This window comes from Cryptomeria japonica, chromosome 3 (assembly GCF_030272615.1).
Source record: "Cryptomeria japonica chromosome 3, Sugi_1.0, whole genome shotgun sequence".
NCBI classification, from domain to species: Eukaryota; Viridiplantae; Streptophyta; class Pinopsida; order Cupressales; family Cupressaceae; genus Cryptomeria; species Cryptomeria japonica.
In genome coordinates, this window is record NC_081407.1 from 378,597,237 (window position 1) to 378,623,799 (window position 26,563).

The 26,563-nt window shown below is 37.2% G+C and overlaps 1 protein-coding gene across 1 annotated transcript; it reads right to left on the reverse strand.

The window, feature by feature from the left end:
• Positions 1-1,456: 1,456 nt before the first annotated feature.
• On the reverse strand, positions 1,457-26,563 carry LOC131874188 (germin-like protein 1-1). Its single transcript, XM_059217445.1, has 2 exons — positions 26,489-26,563; positions 1,457-1,912 (listed from the first exon to the last, which is right to left on the reverse strand). Exons 1-2 carry the CDS (start codon positions 26,561-26,563, stop codon positions 1,457-1,459), a joined length of 531 nt encoding a protein of 176 aa, XP_059073428.1.

Here is a 26,563-nt window from a genome sequence, read left to right on the forward strand (position 1 = left end):
TAGGAACTATAATTGGGAGCTACCTCTTCAGTAGTATTTCTCTATGAGAAAAATATTAATTAATATCGAAATAGATACTTATAAAATCTAAATGGAATTATAAATTGTATTACGAGCAAAATCTTGGTATTTGGTAAAATTAAAAGATTTAAAAGAGAATAATTAACTATTATTTACAAATTTAAAATGAAAATCATCTAATAGGATTAATCATAACATAGTCATAGTTAAGGGACAAGAATACTAAACTACCTCTAGTCAATTAATTCCATTACATATACAATTCTATACAAGAAAAAGGCCATGGTTGAACCATGTTAAAGGGGCAAAATTGATAAGACTAAGCATGTTGTAAGGATATTATATGTGGCCCAATCATTCAGCTACTATTTATACTAGAAAATCTAGGTTTTGACATTAGGTGTGATGGAAATTATATTATGTCCGTTGAATATACACTATATTATATGTTTCTCATTTCTAGGAGCATTTTTTGACATTTTTTAAAGACTTCTTTGATAAAAAATTAGGATGAAAAGATTATTATGAGGTTTTCAAGAGACATTAGCATAATTTTTTTTAATATTATTAATTAAATATTTCACATTAAACATAAGCTTTTAAATTGTGTATAACTATTATAGTAAACATTTATTAAATCACGTTATCTAAGATTTTTTTTAATAATATATAAAATTCATTGTCGATTAGTTGGACCTGTGTATATTTTAGTATACAAAGATTGAAAGTGCATTGAATAATAATGAATTTTAGTATTATATTCTCTTCTGCATTCTAAAAAATCAAAGATAGTTACTCTTACGAAAATATTATTACTAAAATGACGTAAAATGTGATATCTAATTTCAAATGAGTGTATGGGGACCATGAGATAATGATGAGAGCAATTCAAGTGAAAATTCTTTCAGTTTAATTTTTGAATTTTATTCAATAAGATTATTGTAATACACATAATACAAAATCTTATCATTAAAGAATCATATTGTAGTAATGCAATGCCTTTACCATTCCAAATGTTTACCTAAAGATACTTGTAAAATGTATAAATAATGTATGATGGTGATGAATGGGAGATGTAGCTTTGAAAGGTGAGCATGGATAAAAAGATGAATTGTGATGCATACCTTCAATCCCATCTATTTCATTTGATTTATTCTTTAACATGTTATCAATAAATTATTAATTAGAAATATTAGCATAATTATTAAAATTTGAAATTTACTCTTGAGTTATATATGTTGAAAATCGATGCTATAAATAATACATCAGCAGAGAAATAAAGAGATTAAATAGATTTATTTTATTCAGGAAAAGAAAAAAATGACAAAGATGGTCTTCCCACGTTTTATTTAATAGACCACAGCGAATTCAGGTTGAGAATCTTAGAGGAATTTGGCCTGAATGTAATCGACAAGCTCTTGGGTAATGCAAATTCTTATGCAAATTTCTTCTGAATGAAATCGACAAGCTCTTGGGTGATGCGGAAGGCCTTGGCCAATACGGAATCTGGGAGAGGAGGATCCGCTGCAAACAGAGAGTTGGCGATTGTCTGAGCTCCCGGAAGCTGGCTGTTCAATGCAGCTATGGCCACCGCATTTTCATGCCCCACATTCTGCTGGAAATGCACAAGTGCCTTTGGAAACACAAACACATCTCCCTTCTCCAACGTTTTGCTGAAAAACTTGTTAGTGGTGTCAATGAAACCCACAAGAAGCTGGCCTTCCAGTAAAAAAAGAACTTCAGTGGCTCTTGGGTGCGTGTGAGGAGGATTTATTCCACCCACTGCGTAATCGATACGGACCAACGATATTCCGAAGGTGTTGAGGCCTGGTATCTGCATAACATTGGCCATCGTTACATTTGAGCCCACTGCATTGTCGGTGTTCCCTGCCTGCCCAAGTCCCCCGAAGAAGAAGTCCTCTAATTCCTAATTGGTAGTGAAGTGGTTGGGCCTCTATGGCGTGAGCTAACACCTATAGCTAAGTAAACCATAAATAAGCTAAATTATATATAAATTTTTATTAATTACTAATGATATATAAAGAGATTAAATGCAGCAGACAAATAAATGATAATTTTCTATGGAATATTTTTAATAAGTAAATATACTATTTTTGAAAATTAAATATTAGGCACAACGAAAGTTTATTCTGCTAAAGAGTCTAAATCAACTAAATTAAAATGAAATAAAGAGTAAATTTTCTCAATTCTAAGCTGATATTTTATTTTCTATTAAAACCAAATTTTTGAAATAAAAGTATACTACACTTTGATTTCAAATTTAATTTAATTAATTACCTTTCACTCTCAATTAGATAAATTAAATTATTTCAATTGACTAATTAATTTGAGAGGCCACATCACATTTAAATGATTACAAGACATGTTAAATCATAAAACCTAGCACACCATTTAAAAATTACAATTCCACCTAAGGTTTTGCATTTGCTAAAGTCATATTAAATTAAATTCTCTTAAAAGAATTAATTACCATGCTAAACCCGCTTAATGGGCCTTAACCATTATGCTAATACTATAAACCCAAACTCAAGTTTGTAATGTGTGTGTGTGTGTGTGTGTGTGTGTGTGTGTGTGTGAGAGAGAGAGAGAGAGAGAGAGAGAGAGAGAGAGAGAGAGAGAGAGAGAGAGAGAGAGAGAGAGAGAGAGAGAGAGAGAGAGAGAGAGAGAGAGAGAGAGAGAGAGAGAGAGAGAGATGGGGCGGGGGGGGGGGGGTGTAAATAGATTTTGTATAAAATATATATGTTTAAATAGGTGAATATACATATCTAATTACAAATAACTATTTTTAATTTTAAATAAAAGTTTCAGTAGACAATTTTTATTTTTTTTAGGATAACAAAGAGAATAATATTTGCGTGATAAACATCCCCTTCACTTTATTAACTAAAAATATTAAGAAAAGTGAATGGAAATTTCATACTCTTAATGATAATTTAACCAATAATTATTAATAAATTTACTTTGTTCATCAAATATCAATAACTTTTAAATGTATGAAATGCAAATTACCAGAAGCAATAAGTTATTTCTAAAACAAACTCAACCCTTAAACAATATATATATTTTTAGAAAACTAAAATCAAATCACTTCTAAACACAACAACATCATCATTTATCAACTTGTTATACACAACATTACAAGGGACCCATTTGATAAAAAAATTAACAACTTAGTCCAACCCATTTCAAAAGTCCAATAAAAATTCTAACCCAAATGTGAGAATGAATATTTTTATTCCACTATCAAGGTAGCACCCAATTTGATTCAACAAGAAAGGTTACAAAACATAATTTTTAAACAAGCTAAGCGAGAGCTCACCTTCCAACATTTGGTATTTCTCACAACCAAGCCCCAAGCTAAAAGGCCCATGACAAAATTTATTCCCCAATGCAAATACTCCATGCACATGTAAACTCCATTAAGGGAATCCAACACCATATACTTCACAACCCTTCTAAAATATACCAAACAATTTTTCCATAGATTTTCCACAAGAATCAAGGATAGTCATACCCAAGAAATCTGCTTCTCAATGAGAAAAAACCATTCCCTTAGAGGTTCCACATATCCTTCACCCTACACATGAGTTTCTCTCATCAATATGGGAGAGCCTAAAACCTCTCACAAATGTCATTGACATAAGAAAAGATATAAAAAGATGAAATTTAAAAATTAAATCAAAAGCCTCCAATAAAATATTTACAACAAAATGAAATATAGCATTCTAAGGAATGAATAATATCAAAATATTTCCTTACTAGATCAGGAGGGTTTGATAGAAATTTGTCAAAGACTCTTTTGACTCCTTGCACAAAGCCTCCCAAAATCTCCAAAAAGATAGAGCCGAAAAATAAAATAATAAGACATACAAAGAGTCTAAGAATGGTATATGTAATATGTGTCATATGACCTCCCCTCCTCTGATCACGATGCACCACATGGATCTCATCCACCTCCTCTCTCCCCTTCACACCAAACCCTAAGGGTATGTGGATATCACAAATGCTTCTACATGTGAGAGCATTGGGATGAGAGGAATAATATTGTATACTCTTCCCCAAGAGGATTTTTTGATCCACTCATATGTGTGAGGCATGCAAAATACCATTAATAAAATTGTTGGAGTGGATTTGGAAGTGGTAATTTACTTACTATCACCCACAAGTTAGACTTTTGACACCTTTTGTCTAAGAGACTTGGATAGGATCAAATGATGACAAAAGCCCATGGTTTAATTCCCCAAAAAGGTACCGAACTAATAAGTGTTTCATTTTGGGCCTAAATACACTTAGAAATAGATGAAATAGACACTTTAAAGTTATTCAAAAACCTGCTCAATGTAAAATCTATCTTTCTATAAGGATGCAACTATGTGCAAATACTAACTTACTCATATATAAAAATAAAATAAAATATATTTAAAACATAAAATACATCATATTACAACAATTACTAAAATTAGAGACCTTAGTCCCTATCATTAACTAAGGTCAAGGCTTCACTAGGAATTTGAAATGAATAGGATTTTCTTAGGGAACTCCAATTTCTATTAGCTATGAAAATTTCCTAAATGCTCAACTAAAAATAATAATTATTTCCAATATAACTTGAAATAAAATCCAGACATAATCATAAAATTGGCAACAATTTAATTCTTAACTACCAACATATTCCAATAGAACATCATACTATGACTTGATTATATTTAAATATTTTTTAACCACATTTGACATTGATTTGTAATATAAAAAGTGTAGATATTTTTATTTTTTTTTAATTAGATAAGGTGGGAAGATGTTCCCGCACCCAAAGTTAGAATATTAAAATAGAGAAGTTCAAAACCAAATAAGTTACTGCACAAACACAACCCCAAAACTATCAAAATAACAAACCACAAAAAAAATATGTAGACTCCATATTATGGAGGCTCATAAGAGAATTCAACTCTTTCATGACCAATTTTATTCTTTAATTCTAGTTCTCTCAAGTAGTACCCTTGTTTCTTCTTTTCACCTTCTGTATTTAGTTTGGTTTCTTTTTTCTTTGTGCCTTTTTTGTTCCATCCTAGACTTATGCCTATTGCGATAATTAGTCAAATAGCTTGAGAAGTCATTGAACAAATCCATTAGGTTCTTAATGATATTAAGAAAATGAAAAAATGAGTCACCAAATTGAGAAAATCTATTGCCCAATAAATTTATTTTCTCTTTTAGTCTACATTTTTTTACCTCTATCTCATAAGTGTTTCATTATGGCCCTAAATACACTCAGAAATAGATAAAACAAACACTTAAAAGTCATTCCAAAACCTACTAAATGTAAAATCTATATTTCTATAAGGATGCCATTGGGTGGAAATACTAACTTACTCACATATCAAAATAAAAATATATATTATTTAAAACACAAAATACATCACATTACAACAATTACTAAAATTAGAGACCTTGGTCCCTATCATTAACTAAGGTCAAGGCTTCACTAGGAATTTGAAATGACTAGGATTTTCTTAGGGAACTCCAATTTCTATTAGCTATGAAAATTTCCTACGCGCTCAAAGAATTTTTTATTTATTTCCAATATAATTTGAAATAAAATACACACATAATCATACATTTGATAGCAATTTAATTCTTCACTACAAACATAGTCCAATAGGACATCATACTATGACTTGATTATACTTTAATGTTTTTTAACCACATCTGACATTGATTTGTTATACAAAAAGTGTAGATATAATTTTTTTTTGGTTAGATAAGGTGGGAAGAGGGTCCCACACCCAAAGTTAGAATACTAAAATAAAGAAGTTCAATAACAAACAAGTTACTACACCAACATAGCCCCAAAACTACCAAAATAAAAAACTGCAAAAAACTATGTAGACTTCATGTTATGGAGACACATAAGAGGATTTGACTCTTTCATGACTAATTTGACTCTATAATTCTAGTTCTCTCAAGTAGTACCCTCCTTTCCTCTTTTCACATTCCATATTTGATTTGATTTCTTTTTTCTTTGTTGCATTTTTTTTCCATCCTAGACTTAAGCCTATTGTGATACTCATCCAAATAGGTCGATAAGTCATATAATAAATCCATTACCTGTCCTTAATGATAGTAATAAAATGAAAAAATGTGTCCCCAAATTGGGAATCTCTATTGCCAAATAAATTTATTTTCTCTTTTAGTCTACCTTGTTTTACCTCCATCCCATAGTCATTGTTATCCTCTCTTCACCATGCTTAGAACTCTTGTTTCTTTGTGAATTTTAAATAAGTATGGTGAGATCTCGCACTATTGAAGCCAAGTTGGTTTCCAAGGCCTCCTCCTCCACAATGATATGATAGTATGATTTTGAGATGTCTTTAAGGGATAGGTCCAGAGTGATTGTTTAGGTATGTGAAATTCTTTCCCTTTTCTTTCCTTAATAGAGTACAATATCACTTTCAAAGTGTTAGTTCTCATATATTTGGCTGTTTAGGTAGGTCAAATTCTTGCCCTTTGCTAAGCCCCCAATTTTTAACTTTACATTTTGGTGAACCCAACTCCTCACACCATTAATTCATATTTTTATTTTCAAATCTGAGTGTATGCAATTTAAAATTCAAATTTTTATTTACAAGTTTGATTTTCTTGCAAATTTTAAACATTTAGAGATTAATTTCATTAAAACCCTAATTTTTATTTTTAAAATTGAGATTTTGATTTTCTTAATTTGGATTAATTATTTGAGATTTGAGAATTCATTCAATTTGAAAATTTAATTTTTCATCTACAAATCAAATTTGACAGTTAAATTTTAAAATTAAGTGGTTAATTTTTAAAAAAAAACCCTAATTTTTAAAACCTTTAAAATTGGACATGCAAGTTGTTTAGATCTTGAATTTCCCTCTTTAAATTGTTGTTAATCCTAATTCAAATTCAAAATTTCAATCTTGGATCAAATATCTAATTGAAATTGAAATTTGAAAATCGAGTGGTTACTAAAAAAACCCTAATTTTTGAATTTAAATTAATTTTGTGCATTTTCCAAAATTTCAAAATTCCAATATTAGATCTCTGTTTTAACATTTTAGATTTAGTGGTTCTTTCTACAAGACCCTAATTTTAAATTGGTAGGTATTTGAAAGTGATCAAATGATTTTTAATTCGTTGTAAACTAAAGTGTAATGTTTTGCAAAAATTCATTCTATGCCACAAGACCAATATGGAAATTAGATTATGTATCTCAATTCCAACAAGCTATTGAAAGGTCTAGTTTGCTTAGAAGGTATTTTTAACTTGGACAACCACCTAAACAACAAGAATATGAACTTTTCTGTAAAGAAAGGTGGCTATAAGATTTTGGTGGTTGCTAAAGGTAGGTCATTGAAATTTGGAAAGGTATGCTCTATAACTAAACAAGAAATATTTATTTTAACTTTGTCAAAGTACGATGATATATTTACTTGGACCTATGAAGATTTAATGGGGTTTGACCCTACCTTAGCCCAACACACTATATAATTATATCCTTATACAAAACTAGTTAGACAAATAGAAAGGCCAATAAATCCCAAAATAGAGCTCTTGATGAGAAAATAGTTAACCAAAATTATAGAGGCTGCTATCATTTTCCCTATAAAACACTCCTCATGGGTGTTCAATCTTGTCTGTATAAGAAAGAAGAACGGAGAAATCAAACTATGTGTAAACTTCAGAGACTTCAATAAACACTATACTAATACCTAAATAAAGAGAACAAGTTCAAACAGTGTAAAGCGGATTCAGGACACCTTTTGGTTGTTTTCTAGCTCATCGTTTGTATAGACAACAACAAAGCACAAACATCAACGCAACATGCTAGCATCCTAAGTTCAAGACTTGAAAAAACTGTTAAAAAACTTTATATTTTGTTGATCTTTTGTTTTTGTATAATCAAATTAATTTGTTGTGTTATATATACTTTTGTTATTTTTGCATTAGTTTATTTGTTGTGTTATATATATACCATATTAAATTAACCTATGTTTTACTATTTATAGCTCTCAATTCCCCTGGGTTTTAATTTTAACATGTGAAATTTAACTAGAGAACAAAAAGATTGATAAATTATAGATTGACGATATAAAATATAGAATCCTAAGAATTATAATGTTGAAATCTATGGTATTTAAAAGATTGTAAGGATTAAGATATTAAAATTTCTAGATCAATAGGTTGAAGATCTAATAGGTCAAACTAGTATATTCGAATCACACTACAACTCTAAGAACATAATTGAAGTGAATTATTAAAATATAGATGGCCCATGTGAGTTTAGATACAAATTAATTCATTTATCCTTTAGAAATTATCTGAGACTAATGATTTATCCTTATAATTATATATGAGAAATGAACTATGCAATATGTACGAATTTAAATCACAATAGCTAGTAAAAGGAGTGATTCTCATAATTTTCATTAATTGATATAGGCATAGGCTATTTTTTTTTAAAATAACAAGAAACTTACCAAAATGTCTACATATATCTTGACAACATGATGTCCAACTATGCACACTTGTGGACATCACATGTGTGATTTCATAGCCAACACACTACCTATATTCTATACCACTCACTCTATGATGGAATTGTAATGGGTTTTAGCATCTTGATCATACAAACTTCTCATAGGAACGATGGAAAAGGCCATATTTTCTTGGGGTTCCTATATAAGGAGCACACTGTTCATTCTTCATGGTAAGACTCTTAATATAGAATTATCTCAAAAAGTAAAATTCCATGGTCTATGTGCATTTAAAAAAGTAATCACCTATCATTAATTCATGATTGATACTTTAATTAGCACCTAAGAACTAATTGATAGATTCTAGTTGAACTAACTAATTTTTTTCAATAACCACACTCTTTTAGGAGATTATTTCTCTAAATTACTCGAGTTCCTAACTTCAAATAAATATTTATCCAACAAAATTTCTATTTCCCTTGTTATGCATGAAGAGAAAAGGTGGTATTAGGATTCCTCCAAACTAGATTCCAAGGTTAAGTTTCCTAAGGATACATGAATTTTTTTTTATCCCATCTATTTAATTAGTTTTCTACATGTGAACTTTGAACTTCATTTAGATGCTAATAAAGAATTCACCAATGTAACCCATTTTGAAATATATAAATCATAATGCCAAGTGAAACTCTCATTTTCCTCTTTAATATTTGTTGATTAATTTAATGAATTAATCTATTCAAGGAGTAAATTTGTTAAATATTTTAGAAAAGTTTTGTTTGAGCTAGGCCATACTAAAATAATATTAACTTAAATTTACCAATATGTTGATAATTCAAAGAAGGCTTTCCTTGCACCTTGACTTATACTTCTCATTGTGTTAGTCCTTGAGAAAACCTTGCATGAAATAACAACTTCAATAAAAAATTAATCAGATTATTACTAATGTTTTAGAGAATAACGAATAAATTATATTTATTGGTATTGATACTGAGCTAACAATTTTATAGATTGTTATTGTAGAAGTTCATGATCAACCATAGGAGCCAAGAATCGCCTAGAGGCAAAACACCTGTCACACAAAAGATATCAAGCTAATATTATATTTGAAACACAAAATACATCATATTACAACTGTAGTCACATAAATCTGTCCATTTTAATTAAATGAATATTTCGTATTTATTTGATTAAAAATCCACTAGCCATCAGTTAATTAAATTAATATTTAATTAATTCATCCCCAAACATTCTTCTATTAATTAAATAAATTATTCAATTTATTTTAATTAATTCATTAAAATCAAATTCCAATCAATTAAATAAATAAAATCTATTTATTTAATTAAAATCCCCTTTTCCTCTTTTAAATAAATTAAATAAAATATTTATTTAAATCATTATCCCCACCCCACTTGCATTTTCCTACAAATGCAACTTGCACACATTTTGAAATAAATGAATTTTTATTTTAATAAAATCCTATTTTCCCTCACCCACCAAATCCACTTGCAAAATCTAATCCCCTTCTAGATTCTTCTAACCCCTTCCTAATTAGCCTAATCCATCCCCTAATTATTGTCACATTCCTAAGCAAAATGGAGTCACTTCTCAAGTGGCCCAAAGTCTTAGATAACCATTGAAGGTTTTCAACCTTCAACCACCAAAAACCCCAAAGTCTTTGAAAACCATTAAAGGCTTCCAACATTCAACCACTTAATCCACAAAGTCTCCAATAACCATTAATGGTTAATTCAACTCTCCCACATGGTTAAAAAATTTGTTTTGACTCAACCTCTACCCAACCCAAAGGTCTCATCAGGCCATTAATGCTTTGACCATGATTATCTCTTAATCATTTGCACAAAGGTTTATCCTTGGATTAACTCCTAATCCAGTGGGTAATCCTAATTTAGGCTTGACTCTTAGCCTTTAGATAACCATGAGGTCTTCTCAGGCCTTTAATGCCTCCAACCTCTTCTCTCAACCCAATCCTGTGTTGACACTTGTCACTATTTTATTGGTGCCAATTGTGCACATGGATCCCCAACTTTCAAGCTTGACCCTTGATTAAACCTTTCAATCCTGGCCATCCATTGCTCCATTTTTCCTATAAATAGAGCCCATTCCTTCATAATCCAGATCCTGAAAACTTGTAAGCATTTAGACTATAGCCATTTTAGAGAGCATTTTAGCATAAACAATCTAAATCTTATCTTTTTGGTTAAATATTGTCATTTTAGCATTAAAATAGCTTTTCATTTCATGTTTGGAGCTATTCTACAATCTCAATCCTCCATAAGCATCCATAGTGCAAAAAGCTGCTGAGAGCTACACTATTTTGGAACTTGGAGAGGAGAGGAACAAGGGAGAAAGACCTAATGTCATGTTAAGAGATAGTTGGAGATATCTCATTATCTTACTTCTTTAGTTAGATTCATTAGCATGTTTTTAGTGTCTCCTTTGGAATGCCTTCGTATGTTTTGGTTTTTGATTGATTAACTCTAACATCTTGTGTGTTTTGTGTTGTTTGATCTTAAACTAACATTGTGCCATTTAGGAGGGCATCATTTGGTGAACCCGACGTGAATCGAACACGCAACCTTCTGATTGATTTTTTTGAAATTAACATTTTTCTTGTTGAAATTGCCACACAGGTCGCGCTTCGGCGCTTTTGAACGCGTTTTAGCGCTTTTGCAACAATTTCTTTTAGCGCTATTGACCCTAAGATAGCGCTATTGAAAATGTTCCAGCGCTATTGACAACATTTCAGCGCTATTGTCCCAGTTTCAGCGCTATTGACACACTTCAGCGCTTTTGTCTTCTCGGATTTATTTCTTCTTTAAGCGCTACTGTGTATAATAGCGCTTCTGATACCGCAGATTAGCGCTTTTGTATAAATTAGCGCTTTTGTATAAAAAAGCAGAATAGCGCTATTGCGACAGAGTGTTGTCCAATTCGCTTTGTAACCCAAAATCAGCATTTAGGCTTGTGTAAGCCCACACTAACGTTTTGGCCATTTACCAAGTGCAGGTTCTAATCTTGTTGTGTGCAGGAGGAGGAGTTATTAGACGACATAAAATCTTTTCTTTTTGCTTTCTTTAAAAAGTTGGTTAAAAAGAATTCATTTTCCTTTTTGCACAAAATTAAAAATCAAACCTCACATTTTACTTTGAAGTGCATAAAACGAACCTAACACTTGTTTTTGGTGCTTAAAAAGAACACTCACCTTTCTTTGCAAAATAAAAAAGAACAACAAAACTCAAAAGTTTTGCTTTCATTGCAAGTTAGGGATGCATTTTTGTTTTGGTGCTTAAAATTAATCCACTTGTCTTTATTTTTGGCAAAAACAAAAATTTTCCTTCAAAGCAAAACGTGTTTTTCATTAAGTTGACCAGGATTTCTCAATTCTAGATTACAAAACATCTTGCTTTGAAGCTAAAAATGAACACCATGGCTGTTGGAGCAACATCTCCAAATAGTTAAATCACATTGCAAATGTTGGATTAAAAGGAACAAGTGAATTTCGTGTTTGGCACGCTTGTGCACAAAGGTCAGTCGAGTGGACCTACTTCTAACACACACTATCCTCTCCCTTGGCTCTTGTGGTCCTAGGTGCAAGAGAAAAGTGTTAGTAACGCTCACATTTTATCTTTTTAAGAGAGGCCTGCCAAGGGATCGATACTCTTGGGAATGACCTCGAGCGGTAAATCCTTCGAGCCGCTATAGAAATCAGGTGAGAGCGAAAGCTGTAGCCTTGGGTATAGCTGTTCCTACAGTGTAACTGGCCGAAAGGACAAATGGGCCCCACCACCAGTTACAAGGCTCTTAAATGAGTCACTGCAGAATGAACTTATGTCCAAAGCCATCGAACATGACTAAACACCTTTAAGTAGTAGCCCACCCGTTCTATTGATTGAGGATATTTGAGATATAATTTAGTGCAAGAGCATAGATGGTTTTGCTCCCAAGATACTCACCATACATATTTCCTTGAGTAGAAACATAGCTTTTTGAAAAGTCACTTGTGGCTTGATAAAAGTGGTGACTCCCCCATCATAGGGATCATCTATTTGTTATGCTCGTGCAAGACTTAGTATATCACATCCTTACCTGCCATGGCGGGATTCATAAGGTATGTAGTACCAAAGTCGAAGAAATATCAAGATGTGGGCTAAATTTATCACAACTGGCCATTTGACCTTAGGGATAAAGAGTGTTTGAAGTGTGTTCGTTTTACAGACCTAGTGCAAATTGAGCCGACTTCAGGCTTTGGAAATACACCTTAAAATAAATCTAAAGGAAGGGTCAAAAACAAGTCCAAGGATTGGGTTGATCTAGACCCATACTCATTTGTGCCTTTGAGGCTACAATTTTGTGTTTGTGTGCTTGCTTTGTTTTCTTGTCAAAGAAAAATCAGAAAATCAATCCCAAAAACAAAGTATTCATCCAACATCTATCAACACAACCAAAAATACCAAAAACACAGTGCAAACAACAAAGAATCACATTTTATGACCATTCTTCACATCTTGCGAAAGAAGAAGTGTCATCAGAATATTACCTTGAAAAGAAGACCATTAAGCTCAAAGGCTTTGATCAAAAGGAGGAAATTCTTCTATCTCAATAGACAAATCTTTGTCTCACATAGAGTCTTTCTACATCGCATGCGTCTCTATCTTCAAGGTAAAACAAACGAGTTCGATTCCGAATCATTGAACCGTAGAGCTTTTATGCAATATAGAGCTCTGAGTTATCACAAAAATCAAGGAGGAAAGATTAATCCCAATTTCTTCCCAAACATTTGTATCACCTACAACACAGCTCGAGAAGTGCCACCAACACCTGAAAGGGAAGAGATAGAGTTTGTTCCATTTGTAACACAAAGTTTTTATTGAAGTTAAAAACAAAAACATCCATCATCTCATTCATACATCATTATTCCATCATCAATCCATTCCAAAAACATTAAGAGGTTCTTGTCCCAAGATTCCTTTTTAGATATTGCTTGAAATCAAACACATCACATCATTTTTTAGATTGTTTCTACATCTAGGATAAGCTCATCCTAAGAGACACATCTACGCAGGTTAAAACTAGTTCATGAGTGAATCCTCTCATTGCTAGGTAGTTAAATCTGTAACACATCTCAGATTTCTCTGCACCTTATCACATCAAAATTTATCAAAACAAGCAAGCAATTCAAAGAAGGAATTTCGGTTACATCTACCTTAAAGTGCTAGAGATCCCCATACAACACAAATCACCAACCAATCAATCTTTCATTTCATCACCACTCATCATCATCTTCAATCAACTTCAAAAAAAAAAAAAACTTGCAAACAAAATGGCTCAAACCCGATCACGATCAAGGCAACGAGAAATAGAAATTGAGGAAGAAGAGGACAACCTCAATGAATTTCAAGAAGCACTTGGAGGAAATGGGAATGATGAAAACCCAGGTACACCCACTCCTTCAACAATCGAAAGGGTTCAACATAACCCTCATTTTAACAGATTATTTGATGAAATACTAAGGAGCAATGCGGATGCTCACTTTTTAAGACTCGCTCAAGAAGGAGCCAAACTCCCCTCTGACTTTGATCTTGCCCAATTAAGACAAGCATCAGAAAGACAAAGTCGCCATGAGGAGGAAAGGCATAGAGATCCCATCAGATATAACATCCCTCGAGGTAACCCACCACCTCCTCCTCCAAATGAAATGGAGATGTTGCGGCAACAAGTCGAGAATCTCGCCCAACAACTTCATAGTGGTGTTAAGATCAATCAATTCTCACTTAACGACATCTGTCCCTATCCGTTTGATAGGAATCTTTATATGCCACCCTTTCCACGCGGGTTCGAAACACCAAAATTCAAAAAATATAGAGGAAAGGGAGATCCCCGCGATCATGTCCGAGAATTTCATTCCGCTTGTCTCGAAGTTGCATATGAAGACACATACTTAATGCGCCTTTTTCCCCAAAGCTTGGGAGGAACAACCACATCACGGTTTTCCCGACTACCAGATGGCATTAGAACATTTGAGGAACTCATCCAGAAGTTCCTATCTCATTACTCTTATAATATTGAACGCGACATCACCATGGCTGATCTATGCAACACCAAACAAAAACCAGGTGAATTATTCTCAGTATTCTGCAACGATGGCGCCAAATGTCTAGCAGACGTTCTCTTCAGTTACCTGAACGAGAACTAGTGGAAATTTTCATTTCCAACTTAAACGAAGAAATGGAATTTCACCTGGATGTCAAAGATACAGATTCTTTTAACGATATGATCACCAAAGGTATAAAGTGTGAAAGGGCACTCATCAAAAAAGGACTCATCAAAATCTTTAATGAACCCAAAGATGGTCCTCGCCCGCACTTCAATAGCGATAAACCGAACTTCTGGAACAAGAATAAGAATATCGTCAACGATGGAGTTGTGGATGCTCGGACTGTCCAAAATGCACAACCTGTGGTTCGATTTGCAGGACAAAATCCTCCACCTCAAAATAACACAAATGTTCCTCTTAATCAAGGTCGCATCACATCTCATGATGAACCAAGACCTCGTCCACAAAAACAAAAACGCACATACACTCCCTTAGGGGAACCCATTGAAACAGTGATGCGACAACTCATTTCTCAGAATTTGATCACTCTACCTAAGCTATCCAACTATGAGCCTCAGGTCAAACCGGCATGGTGGAGAGATACTGAACATTGTGAATTCCATCAAGGAAGAGGACACAAGACAAGTAATTGTCATCGATTGAAAGATCTCATTCAGGATCTTATTGACCGAGGAGAAATTGAAATTGAAGGGCATGACCCAAAAACAACCAATAATGATCATCAGATGTTCAAAAATCCACTTCCATCGCAAGATCAAAGGGGTCCTTCCACTTCCAGACGAGGTCCTGATACCACTGATTATACGCAGGCTGCGTATAATTACACTGTCAATCACCTGTATGATGCCAGTGAACAAATTGCAACTATCACCTTCAAAAATCCCACCTCAAATTGCAATGTTGTTACACGTCGTGGCAAGGTCACCATCAAGGCAGCTCCACAAGGCACCACCTCTAATCCAAAGCAGTACAATCTTGTGGAACAATTAGACAAAACCCCTGTGCTTATATCCATTTTGGAGCTTTTGCGTCTGTCACCCTCTCATAAAACTATCTTGGATCAAGCACTCCAAGAGGCGTCAATCCCTGCAAACCTGAATACGGACCAGTTTCAAGCCATGGTTGGAAATCTAAAGTCATCACCTTGTCTCACTTTTTCTGAAAGTGACAACTCTTCTTTCCAACAACCTCATAATGCTTCGCTACACATTGAAGGCTTTATCAACCAACACAGGATCAAGCGAGTCTTGATAGATAATGGAGCAGGCCTAAACATTTGTACACTACAGTTTGTCACAGCATTGGGATATGCAATAGAATCAGTGGATCCTCGCAAGAAGATCACCATCAAGGCCTATGATGATGCAGAGCGTTCATCCAAAGGAGCTGTGGTACTACCAATCCGAGTGGGCCCTGTGGTAAAGCACATAATTTGTCAGGTTCTGGACCTTCCTCTGCCATATAATCTATTATTAGGGAGACCTTGGATACATGCCATGCAAGCCGTTCCATCTACCTACCATCAATGTATCAAGTTCCCACATAACGGTGTAGAGATCACAATCCTGGGCGATGCAAATCCCTTTGCATTTTGCCATAATATTAGCCATCAACCAGAAATTACTGTTCCTAATAATAGAGAAGCCATTTCCTCCACATCATATGTAAATCCTGCCTCTCTTACCAGTTCAAACACCCCTATGCCCAAGCAAGAAAAGCTTAAAATGAAAGTAGCAGAGGAAGGTCCTGGAGAATACAACTTGAGTCAGCTCTTTTGTGTGGGACAAATGCCCACTTCTCCTAGAACACATGGTAAACCACAGCAGTTGCTCCAGCAACCACTAATCACGCCAGCATGTGCCTTAACGCCTTTCATCCTTGGAAAGAGTCAAGAGGAAGAAACACAAGATGAGGACCTAGCGGACTGGATCTATAAAGATCCCATCACCATTGACAAACCGCAAGTTACACTTCCTACGGAACAATATGGCAAAGGCCTCCTCATTATGCAAAGAATGGGATATGATGGTCAGAGTGCTTTGGGATACTGCAAACAAGGACGACACGAACCGCTGCTGCCGGAATTCAAGCCCAAAGGTAATACAGGCCTCGGTTTTGAAAAAGAGATCCTTCCTAAACTCAGATTCAAAGGAAAACCTAGCAAATCATTTTGCCCGCCTACTGCAAAGAGGACACCTTTCATAATCAAAGCACTATCAAACACTATCCCCACTGCCCCATCGAGGCTCACAAACCCACTACAACCATCTACAATACCAATCATCCCACCAAACGAACCAGTAATCCCATCAGCAGCACCATTAGCAGCAGCAACTATCTCAGAACCCGCAGTAGCATCTATGGCACCAGCCGTTCCAATAGAAGCCACTAAATCAACACTGCCGATACTTCCAGTGACAAATCCTTTAATCCCCATCATGGTTCCTACAACACCGATCACTACAAAGATACATAAACCAATCACGCCTGCAATATTCAACTCCAGCGACATCCCAGTATGGTATAGCAATCGGATGCTGGAGAGTGATTCAGAGACCGACTCACATGAGTGGGAATTTGATTCTGTACAGCTTAACGCTTCAGATGAGGAAGACACATCACCACCTCCACCCCGCAAAGACATACCTGTTTATGGAGAAGCACAGATAAAGACCACTTGGGTACCTGAGCTGGAAACATCTTCCACAGACCCTACGTCTCATCCTACGCCTGATTCTGACAAGGAGAGTACCATTAACGACCTTCACCACACTGTCTTAACCCTCACTGATACCTCTAACGAACTTAATCTAATCGATGAAGTAATGCCCATTATCCACCCTGAACTCATCGAATGGAACCAACCAAATCCCCCATGTCTTGACCTCTTCCAGAACGATGAGGCTATCATTGACTTTTTGGAATTACGGGATAATCTACCAAGTGGGGATCACAAAGCTGGATTCGCCATTGAACTTAATAGCGCAGCATACTTCGGGGCGGATGCCAAACCCTTCAGCTGCAAAAATATAACATTAAAACATGGATCTTCCAGTGAAAACCACACTGTGGCACTGTTTGATCCAACAAAAGTAAAAAGAAAGAGCGTATCCAATGGTGAAAACCTCTCTGAGGCACCTGAGGATGAAGGGTTTGACATTCTCCCTGCTAGTACACAACAGGAACGATCTACGATTCTTATCGAAGAAACCAAAGAATACAATGTGGGGACTCCTGAAAACCCTCATATCATACATCTGGCATCTCTTCTCACTCCAGAGGAACAACCTCAATTCAGAGAGTTCTTCCAGAAGCGTCAGATCAACTTTGCATGGTCATATGCAGACATGCCTGGGCTTGATCCTGATTTAGTCATGCATCACCTCACCGTAGCAGAAGGAGCCAAACCTGTCAAGCAAAAGCTTCGTAAGATGCATCCCCAGATTGCAGTGCTAGTCAAAACAGAACTCAAGAAACTCCTAGATGTTGGTTTCATTAGACCAATTGATTATGCAGAATGGATCTCCAATATTGTGCCAATTGGCAAACCAAAAGGGGGCATCCGCATTTGTACAGACTTCAGAGACCTGAATAAGGCCTGTCCTAAGGATGACTTCCCCCTACCAAATATTGACATCATAGTGGATCTAACAGCAGGACATGCCATGCTTTCACTCATGGATGGCTTTTCAGGATACAATCAAATAAAGATCGCACCAGAGGACCAACATAAGACAGCCTTCACATGTCCATGGGGCACATATTGCTGGAATGTAATGCCTTTTGGTCTAAAGAATGCAGGAGCGACCTATCAAAGAGCAATGACCACCATCTTCCATGACATGATGCATACTATGATGGAAGATTATGTGGATGATTTACTAGCAAAATCACTCACAAGAGAAGGACATCTCCATATCTTAGATCAAATCTTTGATAGACTGGAACAATATCATGTTCGACTCAACCCAAAGAAATGTGTCTTTGGAGTGACCTCTGGGAAACTTCTAGGATACATTGTCTCAAGCAAAGGTATTGAGGTCGATCCAGCAAAGGTTAAAGCAATCATGGACATGCCACCAACACGGAATATCAGTCAGCTAAGGACACTACAAGGACGGCTTCAATCCATCCGCAGATTCATTGCACAATTGGCTGATAAGTGTCACCCATTCACACACCTGCTACACAAGAACATACGCTTTCAGTGGGATGACAAATGCCAACAAGCATTTCAGACGCTTAAAGACTATCTCATGAATCCCCCATTGCTGATGCCACCAGATCCAAGAAGACCATTGTTACTTTACATCTCAGCGACAAGTACAGCATTAGGTGTACTACTGGCACAACATAATGCAGAAGGTAAAGAGTGTGCTGTATACTACATCTCTCGCACACTGGTTGGCTATGAACTCAATTACACACCTATTGAGCGAGCTTGCCTAGCAGTAATCTTGGCAGCCACTAAATTGCGGCACTATCTGTTGACACACAAGGTACAACTCATTGCAAAGATTGATCCACTCAAGTACTTACTTAACAAAGCAGCATTGACAGGCCGCTTGGCCAAATGGGTGATGATTCTAAGTGAATTTGACATCGAGTATGTGGACCGTAAAGCTATCAAAGGGCAGGTCATTGCAGATCAGTTGGCCGATGCACCACTCATAGGCGATCATCCCCTCATTTCCAATTTTCCAGATGAAGAGATATTCATGATCACAGAAGTACAACCATGGAAACTATATTTTGATGGTTCATACACTAGGCATGGCTCGGGGGCAGGCATTCTGTTTATCACACCTCAAGGTGATAGCATCCCGAAGTCTTACAGGCTCACATTTCCATGCACAAACAACATAGCAGAGTATGAGGCCTTGATCACAGGACTCAGGTTAGCCGTACAGTGGAAATTACAAGAACTACAAGTATATGGCGACTCACAACTGGTCATTCGACAAGCAACAGATGAATATCAGACCAAAGATGATAAAATCATGCCATACAAGCAAATGGTGGACAATCTAAAGACATCATTTACTACTATCACTTTTGAGCAGATACCAAGAGATCAGAATCGAGCTGCTGACGCTATGGCTACTATCGCATCTCTCCTAGATCTTCCACAGAATTCAACACGCTACGAGTTCTTGGTAGAACAGCTTTGGATCCCCGCTTATGATATCCCTGAATCTGAAATGATATGTCGCCTTGTTGGTTCCGAATCCCCATGGTACGGTGAGTTCTACACCTATCTCCGTGCTCATACTCTTCCTCCTAACCAATCAAATAACCAACGAAAAACCTTCATTCGCCAAACTGCTCGATATACCATTATTGCCGAAACCCTATACCGATGTAGTCTTGATGGTACTCTCCTTCGATGTCTGGAACAAGATGAGATAACAAAGGCTTTGGAAGAGGTACATGAAGGAATTTGCGGGACTCACTCAAGTGGTCCGTCACTAGCCAAGAAACTCATGCGAGCTGGATACTATTGGCCATCTATGGAAAAGGATTCCTACTACTTTGTCAGGAAATGCAAGAAATGTCAAGTTCATGGCGACCTGATACATGCACCGGCCCAGGAACTGCAACCAATCACGACACCATGGCCTTTCTGTCAATGGGGCCTTGACCTTGTGGGTAAGATTCATCCATCTTCATCCAATGGCCATAAATTCATTATTACCGCCACCGAATATTTCACCAAGTGGATCGAAGCTGTTCCACTTACCCAAGTCACCGACAAGCAGATCACCTCATTCATCCTCAATTACATCATCTGCCGGTATGGTGTACCCATGTCCATCATCACAGATAACGGTCTTCCTTTCAAAAATCAGGATGTCCGTGAGCTTTGTGAGAAATTTCATATCCAACACCGCTTTTCCACTCCCTATTACCCACAAGGCAATGGTCAGGTCGAAGCATCCAATAAAAACACATTGAGGATCCTAAAGAAGACAGTCAATGATGCCGGCCATGATTGGCATGTTCAATTGAATCCAGCATTATGGGCATATCGCACTAGCATTCGAACCCCTATAGGTGCAACTCCTTATTCATTGGTCTATGGTGCTGAAGCTATCCTACCTATTGAGGTTGAGATACCATCATTACGAGTTTCCTTGCATAATCTCATCGATGATGAAACCTACAGAGTATCCCGTCTCCAGGACTTAGAGTTACTAGATGAGAAGCGACAAGCTGCATACAATCACCTCAAAGCCTATCAGTAGCGCATGAGCAGAAGTTACAATCACCGAGTTAGATCTCATACATTTGAGGTAGGTGATCTTGTTCTACGAGAGAATCCTCGCAACCAACCAAACAAAGAACATCAAGGCAAGTTTGAATCAAATTGGTTGGGCCCATATGTTGTCATTGCTGTATTCGGGTTCGGGGCATATCAGTTGGCTACTTCCGAAGGAGAACCGCTCGCAGATCCAATCAATAGCATGCACCTCAAACGGTTTTATACCTAAGGTATACAGAGCATCAGGCTCCCCTACATATCAAGAAAATATCAAAAACATTCAAAAAATGTCCTGAAGAAAATACAAAAACATTCAAAAAAGTCAAGAAAAATCATGCATCCAAACGGTGAACAACCACTCCGGTGGCACCTTGGGTAAGTGCGATGGTGAAAACCTGGCAAACAGGCGCCACTCGTAAAAACAATGGCTCTAGTATCTTTCAGGCTCGTTGCGATCACATTCATGCACACACACATCCATCCATCCAAACTATGGCTTGTTATTTGATCTGCAATTAAGAAAGTACTCCATGCATCTAGCATCCCACCTTTTCATAGTCCGGTCTACAAATTGGGGGCAATACCCTTACCCTCATGATGGAAGTGGATTCTACATTGTCTTATGTGTAATTACGCCCTTCATTCAGGCAATCATCAGAAAATATCAAAAACATTCAAAAATGTCTCGCAAAATACCAAAAACATTCAAAAACAATACAAAATCCAAAAACATCAGAAAACATCGAAAATCACCCAAAAACATGACAACACCTTGTACATATTCATCCGATCAGATACAAAACAAACATTGACCAAATACTCACACAAATGACCACTTATCACTCGACCAACACAATCAACATCAACAATCCAAACTGTCTTAAACAAGGATGCATCCTTCCTTATCAAAACAAAGACAAAGTGACGTTTTCTTTGACAAGAAAATTATGTTAAGATATCAAATACTTGGTTGATTTGTGAGTACAATCATTTGTTTATCTGTATCGGGATCTTTTCAGCATGGTTTTGTATCGTTTGCGCATTATTTTCGATGAAGTTTTGGGGCATGTACTAATGGTGTCTACGTGGGAAGTTCACCAAGCTACGTGATCTTATGCCAAATGCAATCCTAAATCACTACAGCTTGCTGACTACAGCGTATACCTCGACCATATGGGCATGGACCATTACCAAGGATCCATATTCTTTATTCTTTATGTATATATACTGTTTTGGTTGCAGGTACAATGCTCATTCTTTGGTTCCTCTTCCTCCAAATTGGATAAAGGTTTTATTTTCTTAGTACGGTATGCACTTGTCTCAGGATCTGATCAAGCCTAAGATCAAGGAGGACGATCCAAGTCATGCATGAACGGTGATAATCCTTGTCTGTTCCGCAAGCAATACTCTGGTCGACTTGACCCTTATATCAAGTCGTTTGTATTAACTTGCTATATAAAAATCCATGAAAGAAATACTCAGGTCATCTTGAATTATTGTGTCAAGATGCTTGTATTCTCTTCCAACATTTTAAAAGCTCAATGATGAAAATAGAGCACTATGGATCGTCTTGCATTCCGTTGCATATCACCCATCCACTCATTCGTTCATATATAGGCTTTTACATGCACAAATGACTAAATAAAAGCTGATCTTGGATACAATCACGACCGAGTACTCTGATACATCATCAATGCATCATGCAAAGTCTTAAAAACCTTGCATTCCTCATGATCATATCATCCTTGCATTTAGGTGCATCTTGCATTACGTCCATTCATGTCATTTTTCAAAAACATTGCATATAGTTCATTATTGACATTAGTTTTCATTAAAAATCATTGTCATCATTGCATCAATCATAAATAATTAGATTCATTCATAGGATCAAATTGTCTTTGGTTGTATTAAATCATTTACTAAGCATTTCATCCAGTGTAAATTATCCATTGTCATTTTATTAATCTTTTCACCATTTATCATTTGCATACATTTCTTTCTAGTTAAAAGATGCATTCATTCATTACTAAGTATCTTCTTATATTCATTGTAAGATTCATTCACATTACATTTATTATCATCACATTAAGGTGCAGTTATTATCCCCATTAGTTATCATATTATCATTTGTCATTACCAACATATTTAAAAACGCATTTAGAATCATAAAACACCATTTGTTTTCAAAACATTGGTTTATACCATCTCATGTATCCCTTTTACATATGCATTCATTTAAAACACATTATCATAAATAAACACTTGTACTTTACATTTGTTTATCCATCTGCATTCATTTCGGCATCATCATATAAACATTTGTACTTTACATTTTGTTTATCCATATGCATTCACTTAACATTTTGTTTATCCATATTACATTCATCTAAACACATCTAGATGCATATTTATACATATATATCATTCATTCAAAACCATTGCATTGACATCATCACATAAATCATCTTATCATTGCATCGCAATAGGAAACACCATCAAAATCCTGTTCATACATCAAAGCATAAGCATATATCATCATGGCATTCCATACATAAAGCATTCCATCATAAACTCATCATTAAAAAAAAAAAAAAAAAAAAAAAACATCATACACATATAAACCTGCATTCATATGTCAGTATCTCACATCATAACTCATCATAAAAACATGCATAAAAGAAACATCTCATCAAATGCATACATGTACACATATACATCTAAGCAATAAATCATCATCATGCATAAACATCCATACATCATCACATGCATAAATCATCACAATATGGGATCTCCTCATATATATCATCTCATATATCAGAGTACAATGAAGTCTACAAAAATCGGCTACCAAAGAGCCATCCAAGATACAGTCCAAAAATAGACAATGATACAATACATGTATGCAAGAATTCTCTCTCAAATGCCGCTCTGGCCAGATGCTGTACCTGCACCACCCCTACCTACTCCACCACTGGTGCCTGCCCCACCTGATCCATCTCTCCGTGGAGGCCTCATCGAACCCCCACTCTCTCCTGCATCTCCTGATCTATCCCGCCTCAAAGGACCCATCACTCCCCCACTACTCTGCATCCTCTGTGATCGCTCGGATCTCGACTGTCGCATTTGGGTATAACTGAGAGCTCACTGACTGAATGGCACCACCTGCTCATATAAACCTCGCCAGTACTCTATCTCAGCCTGTGCTCGCCCAAACTGCCTCATAGTCTCCCCTGAAGGACCCTGTGCTCCCGCTCGGACTCTCTCCTGCAGCTCCGCCAATCTCTCCACTGCCGTATCTCTCTCCCGCAGCACCACTGTCAGCTCTGCCTCATGTGCAAATAGCTGCACATCCCTAGCTGCTACCTCCGCCTCTAATCTCTCTACCCGGGTCTGCAAATAACCTATCATGTGCTCCCGCAGACCCCCAGTAGCTCCCTCCCCCATGGCCATGGCTGCCGCACCTGTATCATCCCCTCCACTAGGTACCTCCCCTGCACCACCCTCTCTTGCACCTGTATCCATAGGGATCTCTCTCTCCATCCCCCTCCCACTCAGCTGCACTCCTCCCTGCATCAAAGGACCCTGTGATATCTGTAGTGGTAACCCCCCTCTCCCTCTCCGCTGTCTCGGCATCCCCATCCCTCCTCCACCTCCTCCACCACCACCACCTCCTCCTCCTCCTCCTCCTCCTCAGCCTCCTCCTCTCCATCCTCGTCCCCTCTCATCCTCAAACGATGGGATCGGCTCCGCTGGATCTGATATACGTCGAATCGGGTGCGCCGCCCGATACTGGGTATACTTTGCTGTAACCCCTGCATCAACGACCCTCGGTCGTAGATCCCATGGCCTCGCTTGTAGTGTCTGAAACTCTGCTAGTGCCTGATCATACGATAGCACTAGACCCCATGCATACCGCTCTCGGATCACTCGTGCATACTCCCCTGATCCACTCGGCAGTCCCTGCTGCCGTCCAAACTGCCTCATCACCCGTCCCGACACCTGTCTCTCTATGTGATAAGACGTCCTCCCAATGAGGAATCAGGTCATAAAGCAATATGGTAGTGCCTCCGCATCATCCTCCCATGGCTCACACTCCAAGTATGGCCGCCATATCACTGCCTCTAAATCATCTAATACCCGCCTCCACCACTCTAGCTTCCCCAAGTGGGGCTGGCTCATCATACCACTATACATGAACATATAGGGCTGGTCCACGGCTCGGAATCTCAGACTCACTGGTCGAGTCACTGGTAGGTGCTCCCATGCCCACACATGCAGTAGCGTCATGCCCACTGCAAGAGACCCCCGCCCTCTGTACACTACCTCATGTAACTCCTGGTACATGTGCGCTAACACGCACGGCCCCCAGGCATATCGGGTCCCCTCTGTCACCATCATCTCTATCACCTGTCCCCATCCGACCGCCAATCCATGTGACCGCCTGTCTGGACATAGAAGTCCTCCCACGATCCCTGACAAAACTGCTGGAAGGGGCTCATATAGTGCCGCTATATCCTCCCATGCGATCGAGCCATCATCAATATATACATCCTCATCAAATATCCTCTGGCAAGACACCGTCCCCCAAGATCGATCATATGTCACCAGCTACCCTCGAATCGGAATCCGAAGAATACGCCACACGTCCTCCAATGTCACCGTCATCTCGCCCTGGGCCAGATGGAACGTGCACGTCTCACTATGCCATCGCTCTGCCAATGCTGTGATCAGGCCGTGATTCATCTGAATCACAGGCATATGCATCACCTCGTAGAGGCCAGTAGCCGCAATACAATCAATCTCTATCTGCGTCAATCGATCCCGCAATCCCTGTGTCGCGGGGTGGCGCTCGCGTAACTGCAACACGTGCAGATCCTCCTGCACATAGATATTCATCCAACCACCATCAGTTGTTTTGTTATCAAACTTTCTTAAGTTTAAACCTAGACTATCATCAGATACTTTGATCAAGTATCTTCGGGTCTCAACAGGTAAGCAATCATGGCCGCCTAGACTTCAACAGGCATTTATCCTAACAAATAACCTAAGTCTCATCGGGCTGCTATGGTTCAAAACAACTCCCACTGCACCTCGCCATCCATCAATCGTTAGTCATCCGGAGATTTATTTTGTCCGAAACTGGGGCATCTCGTTATCCCAAGGCAAAAGCGCTATTTTATCTACAATAGCGCTAGTTATACACAATAGCGCTACAACCACATCAATAGCGCTCAAACCTTTCTACAATAGCGCTACAACACCAAAAGCGCTAAAAACGCTATACAATAGCGCTATTACCCATCAATAGCGCTCAATTAACCATACGATAGCGCTAATTTGTCAAAAGCGCTAAAACATGCCTACAAAAGCGCTAATTAATAGCAAAAGTGCTCAAACTAGATTACAAAAGTGCTATTGCAGCACAATAGCGCTACTTCATGGAGCAAAAGCGCTAAAAACCTAGTTCCAGTGCTCTTGCTCTGACTTGACTTGGACTTAGCTAAAAACATACCAAAAATGCATAAAAAGTGAGTTTTCGAATTTGCGTACCGCTGGTCCATAGTCGGCTGGGCACTGGTACCGACGGACTCGCTCAAATCGGTGCTCGATGATCGGAAATGGCAT